Source organism: Carassius gibelio, chromosome B3, assembly GCF_023724105.1.
Source record: "Carassius gibelio isolate Cgi1373 ecotype wild population from Czech Republic chromosome B3, carGib1.2-hapl.c, whole genome shotgun sequence".
NCBI classification, from domain to species: domain Eukaryota; kingdom Metazoa; phylum Chordata; class Actinopteri; order Cypriniformes; family Cyprinidae; genus Carassius; species Carassius gibelio.
Window position 1 is genome coordinate 39,233,662 of NC_068398.1, and position 17,040 is coordinate 39,250,701.

The following is a 17,040-nucleotide window of genomic DNA, read 5'->3' on the forward strand; positions in this document are numbered from 1 at the left end:
GCCCTTGATTCTAAGCAACATTTCATAGTATCTAAACAATCCAAATCGTGAATTACCAAAGTTAAATCAGGCAAATTAAATTGTTAAACAAAATATACCATATACAAAAGACACTTTTACCCAATATAAAACCACTTCATGAATAAAAGATATGCTACTCAAACCAACAGTGCGATCTACAGAGCGCCATTGAATGATGGATTCATTTACTCTGATAGCAGTTACTATTTCAGCATGCAGGAAACACGCAGCATTCTTCAACAATCAGTACTTCAACTCACCGGCTGTCACTTCAGAGTTCTTTGGGGAGTACCTGCTCCCGCACAGTGATATCAAGCTTGAATACTAATTTTTCTTCGAGTCAGCACTGCTCTTTTCGTAGCGTCAGTTCCTCGTGTATACAATAATTAAACCGGTGCGCTGCTTTATCCAGCCCAGGCACGCGCAACAGATTGCGGATTAGTTTCGGATTAGTTTGGTTCGGATTAGTTTGGGGTTTCTCTTTAATAAGGTATTTTTTATTTGTGGATGTAAGTATTCTAAAGAACACAGGGTGAAGTGTACCTGGGCAGATTTTATAGTTGGTCAAGCCAAGTTAGCCATTTGGAAAACCTGTAGAATGGCTGCTGAAGGCCATAATGTAGATGTGTTGAAATATTTGACCGCTTTGGTTGAATCTAGAATTAGGATGGAATATAAATTTTATCAAACCACAGGTAATTTACTTGAATTTGAATTTAAATGGTGTTTAAATGAAGGTTTATTTATATTTTGTGAAGAGGGGATTATATCATTTGATTGGTGATGTGATCTGTTTTATGTTGTTTGTGATTTATATTTTGAGCTCTATTGGTATTAAAGTGTTTTAAAAGTCAAAGTATCTATCTATCTATCTATCTATCTATCTATCTATCTATCTATCTATCTATCTATCTATCTATCTATCTATCTATCTATCTATCTATCTATCTATCTATCTATCTATCTATCTATCGCTCTCTCTGTGAGTGTGTTCTCCTTCTATTCTGTTGATGTTTCACACTCCAGTCCAGTCGGAGGCAGTAATTCATCAGTTGGCTTGTAAACAGCACCAGAAGAAGAAGGTCAAAGTGAAAGTAAAAGATTAAACATCGGATGGCCAGACGCCATCTCGCAGGATCCAAAACCAGAAAATACCTTCACACGTTACGGTAAGTTTTATAACGTTTCATAGCTGTAATATCAATATAATTTGCGCCTAAACAAATATGTCACATAAGGTACATGCAGAGGTGCATTAACACACAGGCTTCAACGGCCTGAAGCTCACGGGCCTACACTGAAGACCTAGGCCTACACGGAAATTATATTCATTTTAATTGTAAATTATATTATATTTTTCGAATAATTATTTGTATAGGCCTATATGGGAGAGTGCATCAGTGACAGCAATATTCTACAAACACACAGTCGTAAATTTTCAGGAATCACAACATTTTCTGCGACGCTCTGTTGTGTGGAACCGGAAAACGATTTTCTGTAACATCATACAATTTAAGTTCAGTAACTTAGTGTACACATGCGTGGATTTCATAGAAATGTTTAAGTATAGGTAGCTATGGTCAGGGGCGTCATGCACTCATTATTTTGGAGGGGAGCGAGTGTGACGCCTGTTTCACATGATATAATCTGTCCGGAGTGTGTATGCAGTCCGTGTGCGTTACGTATGTGGTGCTGAAACAGCACGGACTCATTGTGCTTTCACACAGGACGCGTTTGCAGTCCGCTACTGGTCCGCAGCTGTTTAAGCCACAAAACACAAGGTTTGTCCATTATTTTGATATCAAATCATGTAAAAAAATAAATAAACTAAAAAAGCTTTTTCAGCATTGTGATACTCTTTCATAGACCCATTTAAATTCAAATATAAACAACATATTACTCATGTATTTGACTGCTAGGTTTTTATAATAAGTTGCTGAAACAAACTGCAACACATTTAAACAACATTAGCCTACTTTTCTTGTTAGGATATCACAAACATTCAAAATTAAAACTCACCACTGACAGAAACAGTTGCGTGCCTTTTGCATTTAAATCTTTATTATACACAATACAACGGGTCTTAAATAACTTTGTTTTTCTGCCTCTATAAAAGTGCATATATAATGTTGCCTTGTTTAAAGTTGCTCCTTTTCTTGTTTTAAATCTAGCCAAAACCCATGTGTTGCGTGTGAAACACAGTAGGCTTTGATTAATATACATTTATTGTGAAATGACTGCATTTCCGTGTCAATCCATGTTCATTTTTACCGTGAACAATGCGCTGTCACTTTAATTCAGCGCATGCAGCACAGCAAAAATAGACTCTGTACGTGAACGATCGCTGCAATGCTGCAGACGCACTGCTCCTGGAACGCATTGATGGACCGCCACTGCGTGCGGTGTACGCACTGCAGACGGAGTATGTGTGAAACGGACCTGAGCATGTGTGTGTGTGTGTGTGTAGCTCGTCATGCTTGTAAACCTAATTTTTTCAGACCGATTTGATTTCGATTATCTCCCCATTAATTAACTACTAACAATTTATACATGTTGATTTACATATCTGAATGAAAAAAAAAACATGAATTCCTTAACATTGCAATATGTTTATTGCTCTTAAAATTACAAAATAAAAGACTGACTAAGAATGCATTACTTTGCACTTGTATATAGAGAGCATTCCTATAGCATTTTTTCTATCGTGTCTAATGATTTTGGTTACTATGCACGAGAGAGAGAGAGAGCGAGCAAGACAGCGCTCGTGTAGTTTGAAGACTGTGAGTGCGCGAGCGCGCGTGAAACTTTGGTGTTTCGCCCTTTTTCTATCGTGTTTAATGATTTTGATTTATATGCACAAGCAGGGGCATCGGACTGGGGGTGAAACCAGTAATGATCACCAGGGCCCCAAAGGGAGGGCCCTTGAAAAGTCTGGAATATATATTTTCAAGAGGGAGGGGGCCCATTAGGACTGCCTATGCATAGGGCCTGGGATCTTGTGCAGCGCCGCTGTGCACAAGGGAAAGAGAGAGCAAGAAGCGCTCGTGTTGTTTGAAGACTATGAGTGCGCGCGCAGCCGGGGCTCTCTCTCGTACGCGCCCCGTCAGGCGCAGCAGTCATTCACCCATCAAATAAGGCTTTGACAGCCGCCAAAAAAAAGATAAATGCAGAAAAACTCCATGGATTGGTTATATAACGTTGGACAGAATGTTGACCTGGCTATCGCGTATATTCAGCGCACATAAGGTAAACGTTAATTTGCAATTAATTGTTATTTAGATGTAATGATAATATATAATCGTATTATTTGAACGTCTTACCTTTTAAAAGTGCGTCGCAAACGGTTTGTTCTGCTGCATCTCTACGGCGCGGCATCGGTTTGCTGCTACTTCTGGGAACCATAGACATCATATAAGTAGACGCCCTATTGGCCGTTGGGCGACGAGATTTGCGGCCGCCATCTTGAACCGGTCGTACTCCTAGTTTCGTTGCGTAGCAGCAGTTAAGATGCCAGAGCACTGTGCAGCATTTTCCTGTTCTAATCGGCGGAACATGGCAAGTACGGCTCGGGATTACTTTTCACAAGTAAGATTTAACATTACTATTATTAATACTATTGTTATTTGTGTTTGCGCACCTGATTTCAGGAAGTAATGTATATTAACCCTCTGATGGTCTTCGTTTCCTGTCCACACTTTTGACGATAACATTTAATTTTGTAACAAGATAATAGTGTATTTTTTTTTTTTTTTTTTTTACAAATGTAATTTTACTCTGTTTGTTAATGTTTTTACTCAACATTTGTGCAGTTTTGGAGGATTTGTGATATCTTCTAAATTTCTATAAATAAATAAATATTTATTTAAATAAGCTTTTTACAAAAAAAACTGCATTTTATGTAAAATTCACTTTATAAAAGACACAGATTTCTAACTTTCATTCATGGGGATAACATGGATAATTTTAAATGATTTAATGTATCAGTTATACCCATTTTTTGGAAAATGAAGTTTTAAAATAAAATAAAAAATCACTTTAACCACTAGATGGCTATAGAGCTCCACTATATGCTATTTGCTATTTGACTACCTGAAAGATATCTTTTCACAAGTTGGATTCAGTTGGATTCATATCTAAATATTATAAAATCACAATTATAACAAAAATAAAATATTTTATTGTCAAATGTTAGTATTTTTTACTGAAAAAATCCCAGTTTTTTAATGTTACATTACAATACATTGCAGGCAGTAAGCATGGGAAACCGCATGACTTCTGACGGGGTTGGAGCAGGTTTGTGTGTGTGCTAAATTGTTTTGTCTCATCCTGTCATCTCACTCTCTCTCCCTCTTTGGTGGTTCTGCATTTTGCATGATTTTTTTGAAAGAATTATAAGAGAGCAGTTGTTTTATAACCTCACAAGTGTGTGTGTGTGTGTGTGTGTGTGTGAGATGGGGAGAGAGAGAGAGAGAGGGAGGGAGAAGTGTGTGTGTGTGTGTTTGTTTGTGTGTGTGTGTGAGAGAGAGAGAGAACCAGAGAGAGTGTATATGTCACAAATTATATTAAATAGTTTCTTCAACTTATTAAAATATCTTATTTTACTGCAACTATCTGTTTGTACTTTATCATATTTATAGTGTGTGATTTCTAAATATCCTACCTCACATATTTAGATTTTGGGCGTCTGGTCACTTATATATTATATCAGAATATAATATGTCACTGTATGCCTGTTATGAATATTAAAATACGCTGACTCATGTGTCCTGTATCATAGCTGCATGAATGACCTTTGCAGCAAAAAACCCCGCGTCAAAATCAGTTAGGTATTCAGTGAGATATGATTAATTTAATGCGCTAACAGCTTATTGCACCTGGCAAACAAGTTACACTGACTGGAGCAGGCGACCGGTCCAAGATGGCGGCTCCACGGCTCGTTCGTGCCAATAGACAGTTGCGTTCCATGGGGCGTCTACCTATATATGTCTATGCTGGGAACTATTTAGCGGCCCTACGAGCCGCCATTGCTGTAAAAAAAAAGCGTTCCATTGGAGTCAATGGAGTTGTCGCAACTCTCACACTATATGGCTCTGAGTAAAACCATAGACATTTTATTTTAGTGTATCCAAATTCATTGTATGTTCTTTGACTCCACATACAGGCCTGAAATCAAGTCTCCTCTAGCAGGAAAAGAAGCTGAAAAGCCTGGAAAATTTGTGTGTATGAAGAGATAAAGGAGGAGAAACCTGTCTGTGAAATGAGTGTCTATGAGAAAGAGCAGGAGTCTTCTGTTGAAGCTCAGAGAGCAGGGTCTCCAGGATTCAGCTGTGTTTCTATGAAGAGTAACAACTCCATGTATCAGCCTCCTTATCTCAGTGATGTTGACGCTCAGAGAGCAGGGTCTCCAGGATTCAGCTGTGTTTCTATGAAGAGTAACAACTCCATGTATCAGCCTCCTTATCTCAGTGATGTTGACGCTCAGAGAGCAGGGTCTCCAGGATTCAGCTGTGTTTCTATGAAGAGTAACAACTCCATGTATCAGCCTCCTTATCTCAGTGATGTTGACGCTCAGAGAGCAGGGTCTCCAGGATTCAGCTGTGTTTCTATGAAGAGTAACAACTCCATGTATCAGCCTCCTTATCTCAGTGATGTTGACGCTCAGAGAGCAGGGTCTCCAGGATTCAGCTGTGTTTCTATGAAGAGTAACAACTCCATGTATCAGCCTCCTTATCTCAGTGATGTTGACGCTCAGAGAGCAGGGTCTCCAGGATTCAGCTGTGTTTCTATGAAGAGTAACAACTCCATGTATCAGCCTCCTTATCTCAGTGATGTTGACGCTCAGAGAGCAGGGTCTCCAGGATTCAGCTGTGTTTCTATGAAGAGTAACAACTCCATGTATCAGCCTCCTTATCTCAGTGATGGAGCTGCTGTGACCTCTGACCCTGGGTGAGTATCATCTAGTTCCTCAACTATCTTATCACTGAGTTTTAAGAATCTTAAAAACCTACCTCTATTTCTTTGAGCAACCTAAAACGATGTACGTGAAATGCTTCGACGTGTCACACTGTTTGTTTACATCTCACGTAATGGCATACTGGGAATGGAGAAAGTTGCATTCTATCACAAAAACAGAGACCACTTTTATTAAAAGTAAGGGAATACTTTAAACAGAGGACAAATAAAATAGCCCTTTGTTCCCTTCACAAAACCGATATGGTGTACCATGGCAGCACAACTGCGATGCGCGAGCACCTCGGAGTAAAACATCTTGGCGCTCTCCGGTGTTACGGTTTAACGGGTTACCGTGTGATCTGGTGACCAACTTCCTGGTTCAGGTCTGATATTCTTGCGCTTGCGGTATTCTGGAAAGTTGAGATGTTTTTAACTCGATGCGGTGCGAATGCACCTGGATAAAATGAGCGCGTCGCACCGCGTGCACGTCGCTTCCATTATGAGCGCGCTTATAGCGTGCCTACATTGGAAATAACCAGTGTTTGGAATAACGGCATTTAAAAGAACTGCGTTAGGTAACTACGTTATTTTTTCAGTAACGGGGTAATCTAACTAATTACTTTTCCTGTCGTTACAACGCCGCTAACATTACTGAACGTTAAATGCAGTGCGTTATTATGTATTGATTTAATAAACTATGCAATCCGAACGCACCCTGGCTCACACAGCGAGTGAGGAGGTGGGTTAATGATGAGATAAGCGATTATGATTGGCTAAGGCAGAGTCATGTGTTTCATGGTAGCCAATCAGAGCCAGTGTTTTTACACACATGCCGGCACACGCCAGCGGCGCCAAACACACACACACACGCAACAGCTACACAGAGATTCGCAGCAGCAGTAGAAATGGCGAGTCCGTTGCAATCCGATGAAAACTTGGCATTTTCAAGGTGGAGATATAAGCACTACTTCAAATTCATTGCGGTCAAAGGCAAGAACGTGCATGTAATGTGTACATGTAATGTGTGACACGCATCTACAAAGCTAGTGGCCAAGAACACTTTTCTTACAAAGATAATACTTGAAGTGCAGGATAAAACTCTTGCTGTCTGTTGACGTGCAATAAATATTGAAAGTTATGTATGAACACCTGTCTGTTCTACTCATTTCAACCGACTTGTGAAAACTGAAAAAAAATTAAATTAAAAAAATAATCTGATATACAACAACTTGTTTTTTTTGTTTGTTTTTTTCAGTAACGCAAATAGTTACTTTCCCTGGTAACGAGTAACTTTTATTATAAAGTAATTCAGTTACTAACGCAGTTACTTTTTGGAACAAGTAGTGAGTAACTATAACTAATTACTTTTTTAGAGTAACATTCCCAAAAGTGGAAATAATGCACTTGAGCGCGCAAAAGACGTGAAATGTGAACGGCCCCTTAAAAGACAGCGCGCCGCGAGACAACAGTCACAGACCACCGAGCTACCCCGAATCAGCTCCAGATCTCTGGAAACCATGCCAAACCATAGCAGAACCCTGACTACACTTTATGGTTTGTGATGCTAAAGAACATTTCATGACATCTCAGACAACTGTTAATTTATGGCTACTGTGGTTTAATTATAAATGCTATCATAAACTCATATTTACCATAGTAAAATAATTTTCTTAGCTTCTTTATTATTTTATACTGTAAAAACTTCAGCCACATTGGTTGAAAATGAATAAAGGTTTAAATATTATATCACAAGTTGAACTTATAATTTTTTTGTAAAGTTATACAAAGGATTCATTAGCTAATTAAAGAACATTAGATTATTTATTGTATAATTGTATAATTGTTAGATTAGTTGACTAATCGGAAAAATAATCGTTAGATTAGTCGACAGAAAAAATAATCGTTAGTTGCAGCTCTAGTGAGCAGCATTCACATAATGCACATATCATGAAGATCTTTAGAAGAACCTGATGAGAACAGCATCTAAAAACTCACATAAACCAGTAACATTTACAAGTTCTGAACTCCTATCAACTAACACTTTATGATGTACATATTTTATGATGTTTATCGTAAACCTTCATCTGTCTAGAAGTTTGAGCAGCTGTCATTATCTTTTTGGCGCTCAAAACAAACTGCTCTTGTCTACTGGGAATATAGCTCACCAACTTTAATGTCAAACAGAACAATATCTAGCCTTTTTTGTGAATCCATTCAGTTTTTGAATGCTCATTGTTCAGCTTTCCACAAACAACACAATTATCTTCTCACATATCTGATTAAATTGATCAAACCCTTACGTGTGCTGTAAATTTACTCTAGGTCTACACACTTTCAAAGTGTACTACAGTAAAGAAAAAGATGGTTGAGAAAAAGATAAAGAATGACAATAATCTTAATATCAACTTAATTAATTTAACAGGTTTATAAAGGTTGAAGTGTGTATCATATTAAATAAATATTGTGTCTATGACATTTGTTTTGTCTTTACAACTATATGTTATGCATATTCTAGTTTTAACAAATGTTAATTTAATTTGAAAAGACAGATAAACTACAGAGAAGTAATCTGAAATATGTCTGTATATTTCTCAGTATCATCAACAGGAATAGAAAGAGAGTCACATCTCCAGTATCCAGCTCTGTGTCTGTGAAGAGAAACAAATCCACTGGTCAGTCTCCTTATCTCAGTGATGAACCTGCTGTGACCTCTGACCCTGTGTGAGTATCATGCGTAACATGTTTTAGTCCCCTGAATTTAGTAATGACAATGTGCCCTCTGAGCTTGTCTGAATATAATCATGTAAGGTGGGAAATTTACCACCAAGAGTGTGCAAAAAAAGAGCAGAGTGTGCAAAATTTAAAATATATATATATTTTCAGAAATATTCATCAACTAATGTTCATTTTAACAACAAGTGCATCAGCATAATTAAAAATAAAAAAAATAAATTGTGCTTTCTTTTTGTGCTTTATTTGCTTTTCTGGTTACACTTTATTTTGTCCTTGTTTCAGTGTAATTACACATTTAAGTACTGAGTAATGTTAATTAACTGCATGTACTATATGGATAGGGTTAGGATGAGGGTTTGGCTTAGGGTTGCATGTAAAAATGAAATACTTTATTGTAGGGATGCACCGAAATGAAAATTCTTGGCCGAATCAGAAAACCGAAAAATAGAAAACCAAGGCCGAAAACCGAAACCGAAACACCGAAAGAAATTATGCCAATTATTAGTACCATTGCATTTATTGCTATGACCGTGTACTAACTTTACTAAAATTAAGACATTGCAATTGCATAAATTAATATTAAAGTTTCAAAGATAATTACAATTACATAACTTATTTTTTTTTAAAAACATACAAATACATAATTACAAATGATGCAAATATTTATTAAGCACATTTCAACAATGCACAGTATAAAATAAAATTCAAACAAAAAATGTATCCCACTCATGTGTATATTTAATAATAATGTACAGACCTACTGGCCTGCAGAAAGGTTTTAAAATGAACAGTTCTCTCATAAAAACAAAGTGCATTTAGGTGAAGTGCATTTGAAAATTTTCTATGTAGGACTAGAAAGTGCATTACTTCTCCAGTAGGCAAGACTCTTATCACTTCTGGGGATGGGGACTTCAGACAGATAACCATCTAGCTGTTGAGCAGTTGAGCTTGTCATCTGCCTGACATTTGAGAAATATTTGAGAGAGTGTATTTAAATAGGGCCAGGGCATAAATAAACATTTTTATCAAATTAAAGCAGAAATCTAGCAGAAAACCTAGCATAAATATGGCTACAATCTGATATTATGTATGTATATATGTTTGTGTGTGTGTGTGTGTGTATAAGAACAAAATAGCCAACGTATTATTATTATTTGAGGCACTTTCTTGCAGAATTCCACTGAACATATCAGACAGCGATGGTGCATGCCCCTCATCTGGTGCAGAGACCAGTCTTTTTTTCTGTGCTCTGATCTGTCTCCTGCGCTTGGCTCTTCTCCGTCTCCATTTGGGTTCTCCTCATCCAGCGTGGCCTGGATCATTTCTCGTGCGCGCTGCCTTATTTCCGCATCCAAGTAATGGTTTTTATAACGCGGATCAAGCACATTCGCGATGAAGTGCAGAGGATCCGACAAGATCTCAGTGAGACGTGTGCTAACAGACTCTATAAGACTGTACTTTTCTTAGTTTTCACTTCGTGGTCCGTCTTAATCTCTTTGTTAGGAGACGCTTTAGTGCTGCGAATAAAGGAATACGAAGAGAGAGAATGTTCTCACTGGTGTTAAGTGAATGTCGCGGGGAGCTCGTGGTCTTTGCTATGCAGGTGCACGTGCAGGTTGCGGTTTCTGTTTGCGTCATCACAACATTTCGGCCGTGTTGTTTCGGTGATAAAAGTCTATCGGCCAAAAACCGAAAAGGCCATTTTTGGCCGAAAATTTTCGGTGGCCGAAATTTCGGTGCATCCCTACTTTATTGTTATTATGGGAGTAAGTACATGTAACGGGTAACAAGGACACCTTAAAATAAAGTTTTACCGATTTTCTCTATCGGGATTTAACCTGAGCACTCAACATTAATGTGTATAAATGATAAGCTGAGCCTCTGTTTTACCAAACTGAAGATAAATCAGAGGTTTAGAGTTTAACAGACAAGGGTTTAAATGTGTTTATTTGTAATTCACTACTGAAGTGATTGAGTGAATGTAAGTTATAATCACTTTAACTTCTAACACGTTGCTATATATATATATATATATATATATATATATATATATATATATATATATATATATATATATATATATATATATATATATATATATATATATATATATATATATATATATATATATATATATATATATATATATATATATATATCTTGTTGTTGTAATTGATAAGTATTTAAGCAAGATGCAAAAATAAATAAATAAAGTACCATAATCCAGAAAAAAAGTTACAAACATCACCTGCAAGTTTTGCAGTTTATACACTGAGCATCAAAGACCGGGTCTTAATAGCAGGATATGAAATTTCAAATAAGAAGTTCTGTCGGTCCTCAGGCCATCCTTAAAAATATTCTTGTTTGCCGTAACCCGACCGTAGTGTTGCCAAAAGACCCGGTACTACCAGGGGCGTAGCAGCCATTTTAAAAGTGGGGGGGACAGCTGTATGGTGATTTGACCCAAAGCTGATGTTCATAATAAATTCTAAATAGAATACCAATTGGCATTTTACTTTTTCAAATTTGGGAACATGACATGATAGCTTACAGGAACCTATTTTTGTTAAATCATACTCGAAATTTAAAAATACGGCAGGACTTTGAGACCAATGGGAGACCATCTATAATTTGTTTTGTTTTTTTTATGAAATAAAGATATTTTATGATATTTACAATATTTCAGTTGCACTACATTTGAACAATAACTTTTTTTTTAACAGTTGGACAAAAACAGGTGTTAAATGAGTATACAGATTACATCTACAGTAATTTTATACAACATACATTTTATGAAAAATATGAGACAGATAATCTGTGAAAAAATCAAGCTCCTCTGGCTCCTCCCAGTGCTCCTATTGCCATTTGCAGAAATACATCACTCCCGGTAAAAAACCAAAACAACCAATCAGAGCTGCGGTCCGTAACTTTGTTTGTGTTCAAAATGTAGAAAAATGTATATAATAAGCAAGTACAACATTAATCTATTTTCCAAACCGTGTTTTTGGCTTGTCCTGAATCACTAGGGCGCACCTATAATAAGTGTTTATATTCGGACTATTTTAGATTGCTTCGGGGATACCGCGGCGGAGTAACCCAGTACCTTTGTGATTCTTCATAGACATAAACAGAGAGAAGTATTTCCGGCTATGATGTTCTTCCGCAAGACGCAAGCAGTTCTGTTTATTAACCGCTAGAGCGTCAAAAGTTCCCTACCGCAGATTTAAGATAGTCAATCTGCTTTTTTTATACAAATCTCAGCTGTACACATTCTGGAGAGGTTGAGCAACTGCCCCCTCTCTCTGCCAGTGACGTCACAGCCTGCCTTTCCTACAGACTAGTTAGGACATAAAGTAACAGTTATGAATTAAAAGAAAAAAATTTGATAAAGTATTTTAAGATATTCGTTGCAAAACAAATATGATTTATTGTGAAATGATAATTTTACTCCGCGAGCAGCACGTAGACAAACAAAAGACAGCAGAAACCAATAATATTGTTACGTCTTATTTCGCAGATGCTTTTATCCAAAGTGACAATTAGGAGAGCATTTAACACACTGAATCCGGCGCGACGTGACGAGGTCCATACGGGTTCAATAGGTTAAATCATAACATGAAAACTTTATCGCGCGATTCGTGTCATCGCGACATACTGTAACATACTTACAGTGTGTGTTTGAAAAAAGGATGTAATCATCCTTTGCTTTTTTCTGGGGTGCATTTTATCCCAGACGGCCTAATAGCAAAGTGAACAAACGAACGAACGAAAATTCAGAAGAGCAACAAGAGATTTGAAGCTCATAGCAGACGCGCCCAGGAGATGATTCGCTCTGTGATTGGCTGAATGTTACTTCACTCAAATCTAAGTAACAAATCAGAGAACACTACAGGAAATATTCACGCTGGATCCTAAAAAAAAAAAAAAAAAAAAAAATTAGCAGGGGTCAGAATCACCTGTTTTGCTACGCCCCTGGGTACTACGGTACCAAGTCGGTACTAAAAACATTTAAATGCCATGGTACTAGGTTTCTGTAAGTACCGGTGGTACCGAGGAACCGTCCAAACCCGGTTCTTGACGCATACAGCGCTATGATTTCCGCGAAGCAGAAAACACGGACGGAATCTCAAAATCCAGTCATGAAAATGAAACTTACATTTTAATATGGACAGTCACGGAATTTGTCAAAGTTAGCATAAATTAATCAAATCAAATCTCTGTATGGACCAGTATCTGCAAATCTTAACCCCTGCAAAATTTGGTTGAAATCTGAATCATGCATTTTCTGCGCGTCTCTGTGTGAATGAATGAATGGCAGAGATGTGTGGGTTTGTTTACTACATTGACTGAAGCGTGTGACGCTTGCAGTAATTTCAGCATCTGCCATCTCAATGAGGACATTAATACATAAACAACATCACCAGAACTGTTCTGCGTCACTTCATAATCATTTTACCATTGCATTTGAGTAAAACCAGTGTCAATTTAAAGGTAATCACGGCAACCCCTCAAAACAGCTTCTACAATGCGAGTAAATCACTCGCATATGTGAATAAATTTTACTCTGGGTGACTAAATTATGTCTATTGTTAGCCATTGGTTAATCAATTCTTAGATTTTACTCGCCAGTGTGTGTGTGTTAGAGGCTAGTATAAGATTGGCGCAGATATATTTTCACTCGCTGAACACTGACTGAGCGCTTCAGAGTTCTTTCTCAATCAAGCGATCTGTATTTTTCAATTCATCTCAATGGACGCACAGTACACCTGTATTTGCCTCTTTTACTGTCTATGGTATTTGCCAAACTGTAAACTCTGTGTGGAGGCGCATGACTCACCATTGCTTTGCTGACAGCGCTGTTTCTCACACATGCAAAGAGAGAGAGCGAGAGTCTTACCACGCTGAATCGACATGCTACATGTAAACTATATTCTTTGTTGTCTTTTCCTGTCAAAATAATGGAGTTCATTTAGAATTATTCATATTTTTCGAACAAGCAGAAGATATGCCGGTTTCTCCGGTAGTGGGCGGAGCTAATGCGCAAATGGCAATTTCATTGGCTGGCGCTCATCTATATCGTCACATATTTTTGTGTTTTGCTTTGGTACCGAAATTGGTACCGAGAACCGTGGATTTTCACTGGTATCGGTACCGAATACTGAAAATTTGGTACCGTGACAACACTAAACCGACTGACACTGTCAATTTAGGACCGACTAAATTATTATTATTTTTTTTTGCTTTTAGTCCGACCGACTTGCCAATTGTAAATTTGCGATAAAACCAACCAATTTTTTTTACTCTTCAAACAACTAATACAAAAGCAATAAAATACTATTCATTATATTTAAGTATTGTAAATATATAAATTGCCTAGGCCTACATACAAATGAAGACTATCTTCTTTAATAAAAAAAAAACCCTGTGATGTCATCTATGTTTACACGGATGTCACACTATGGCCTCTCACTCACTGTCAACGGTTCACGCTTTGTAATGATGGCTGAGGCTGCAGTAAACTAAATGTTCGCGGTCACTGTTCAAAGTCATACGTGTTCGGGCACCATAACACATCTAAAAAAAATTCATTAAAACAGCTCCACACCGCTATAACTTGGCATGAAGTTCTGGAAAATCTGTGCCCAGATCTTTTCCCATCCGTTCTCCCGTCTAGTCTTAAACCGTGACCGTGTCGACTGTCACTTTATGTTCGAAAATCTATTGCACGAATTAACCAACACAAGTTTCGAAAATGAAAATAGGAAATTGATTTCAACAACCTTCTCTCGGAGCGCTTCCAGGGTTTTTTTTTTGGGGAACAGGCGTCACGCAACAACTGCAGCTTCGGACAAACACGCATAACAGCAAATAATACTTCTGCACAATGTTTCTCTTTTTACAATATAAATGTGAATTCTGCCGTTATTCAGACAGTGTCATGCATACAGATTTTTTTTTAGTGGCTTCAACTGGATAGGCTAACATAACCTTATAATGCAATGGCACATACATTGTCATTGCATCTCGTGCGCCACTGATAAAGATCAAGTATACTTCGGACGGTGCGCATACACGAGGTGAAAGATGACACAGTGGATACTGCATGTTGAGCTTGTCTGCCTTTGAAAGTTGTGTAGACACAGCTGTGCGTGCGGCGAGATGGAATGGAACACGTACCGGGGCTCATAAGGCAGCTTCCTTAATGCACACCTAAAATTCGAATGCGCATTCAAATGTGGATTTTTATTTTACATTCGACGAATATTCTAAAAAAAATTTTTTTGACAGAGCAAGAAAATCGCCTTTTTGTGTTTTTTTTTTTTTTTTTTTGTGTTTTTTTTTTTAAATTGAATCGTAAACACAGCCATGTTGAAGCCTGCAGTAAATGTTTTGCATTATGGCAGTCCACTTTGCTTATTGTTTTTCGAAAATATTGCACTCCTGTTTGTCAAAGTGCACGTAACTTCACGCCGATAAATCATCAGAAATATTGGTCTTTACCAATATATTGAATCTTTACATTCCTCCTGCCTGTTGTCCGTGGATTTACCTATATTTGGTGTTTGCCGTATAAAACTTTAGTCATGCAAAATCGATTTTACAATCGATTCAATGAACTCTTGTCACTCAAATCAAACAGGATTTTTTTTTTTCACAAAAGTGACAACCCAAGAAAGCAAAGGAAACCGAGGTTACGACAGTAAGCGGAGACGTTCCCTCTCTAGAACGGTCTCTTGAAATGGCGTTAACACCTTGGGGACTGTATAGAACAACGCCGTGGGAACAGCGAATAAAAAGGCTCAGCCACGGCGGAGCAACCATAAATAATTCTTGTATACACAAAAATTAATCCCCAGCCAATCAGATACGACCCTGCGACATGCCTCCAAGGATTGGATATAGATTCCCGTGTGTGGATCCAATCAGGTTACTTAAAAATCATGTCTGACGACAGATGTCTGAGAGAGATGCAGCCCCATCGCTATACAAATATGACACAGTCCTGTGAACTCACATACAAGCGTATAGCAAAACAGTGCAACAACCATTAGAAAAGAAGGCTGGGCACACATAGGGAATGACCGTATGAGGCATTACAGTCTGAACCTCTTTCTACAGGACCTGGTTGAAACCACCAGTGCCGTCAAACGGCTAGTGGTTACAGGAAGAACCACGGGTCGTAATCACCGATAGGACCTGTGAGGCTAATGACTGGATGTCCAAGTTGTAGAATCTGGTGAAGGCTTCGTCCAATGAAGTCTCAGATTCTCGAAATAAGGCAGAAAGAGCCACCACTTGCATTCTAAATGGTGTCGAGAGCGATTTTGGCATATAGCCAAATTTTGGCTTGAGCGTGACGTTACAATCACCTGGTCCAAACTGCATACAGTCCGCATTCACAGAGAGCGCCTGCAAATCCCCCACGTGCTTGCACGAAGCAAGGGTGAGCAGCAGCGTGGTTTTAAGTGTGAGCTCCTTCAAGCCGACAGACTGAAGTGGCTCGATTGACGGGAGGGCTATCGCTCCCAGCACCAGAGCCAGATCCCAGTATGGCATTGTAGGGGGGCGGGAGGGTTTTAGTCTTCTCGCGCCTCTGAAAAATCTGATCACTAGATAGTTTTTTCCACCTGAGCGCCCGTCAACAGCAGCGTGAAAAGCTGAGATAGCTGCAATGTAAACCTTAAGCGTGGAGGCCATACTGCCGCCATCCGAAGCCCGATATTCTTCTGGGCCCTAAGCACCCGCACTGAGAATTCTTCGCAGTGTTGGCAGCCTGACCCGAGTGCTGCCTCAGCATGGGCGAGACCCAGGCAACGGATGCAGATTTCGCAGGGGTCCGGGGCCTCGATAGGTCCCGAACACAGCGTGCAAACTTTTGACATGCTGGAAAGCCAAGAGGGAAATCCATCTTCTTGCGTCTTCTCAACAGCTGTCTCCGTAGGATAATGAAAGAGGAAAATTCTGAGGTTATGCCGCCAACACGACACAATATATAGTGGCGAGCCCCTGCCCTCATTTGCCGTCTTGGCTGGCATTGGCCAGTGAGAGTTGCAACTTCAATGGCGTTTTGCAATAGGATTTCAGGTAGGTTAGGAAGGAAGGGAGTCCCCAAGGCATTAACGCCATGTCGAGAGACCGTTTTCAAGAGGGAACAGTATAACAGTACCTCATTTTTTTTTTCTTCTCACATGAAATTCATGCAATAAAAATGTTTTTGACAAAGATTTCAATTTGTTTGTGGTCTATATAACCTGCATCAAAATGAGGTTTGCAATGATGCGCCTGAAGGCACGGGTTCTCTTTACCATATAAAACATATATTGTTTTACCATG

The 17,040-nt window shown here is 38.5% G+C and overlaps 1 protein-coding gene across 5 annotated transcripts in view; it reads left to right on the top strand.

The window, feature by feature from the left end:
• Positions 1 to 1,073: 1,073 nt before the first annotated feature.
• LOC127953340 (NACHT, LRR and PYD domains-containing protein 3-like) overlaps positions 1,074 to 17,040 on the top strand; it is a 70,836-nt gene continuing 54,869 nt past the window's right edge. For 3 of the 5 annotated variants that reach the window (XM_052552504.1, XM_052552506.1, XM_052552508.1), the window contains exons 1-3: positions 1,074 to 1,190; positions 5,183 to 5,967; positions 8,569 to 8,694. In XM_052552504.1, coding sequence (XP_052408464.1) covers positions 5,279 to 5,967; positions 8,569 to 8,694 — 815 coding nt within the window. In that variant the 5' untranslated portion in view covers positions 1,074 to 1,190; positions 5,183 to 5,278. The remainder of the gene's footprint in view (positions 1,191 to 5,182; positions 5,968 to 8,568; positions 8,695 to 17,040) is intronic. The other 2 variants (XM_052552505.1, XM_052552507.1) reach the window with 2 other exon arrangements.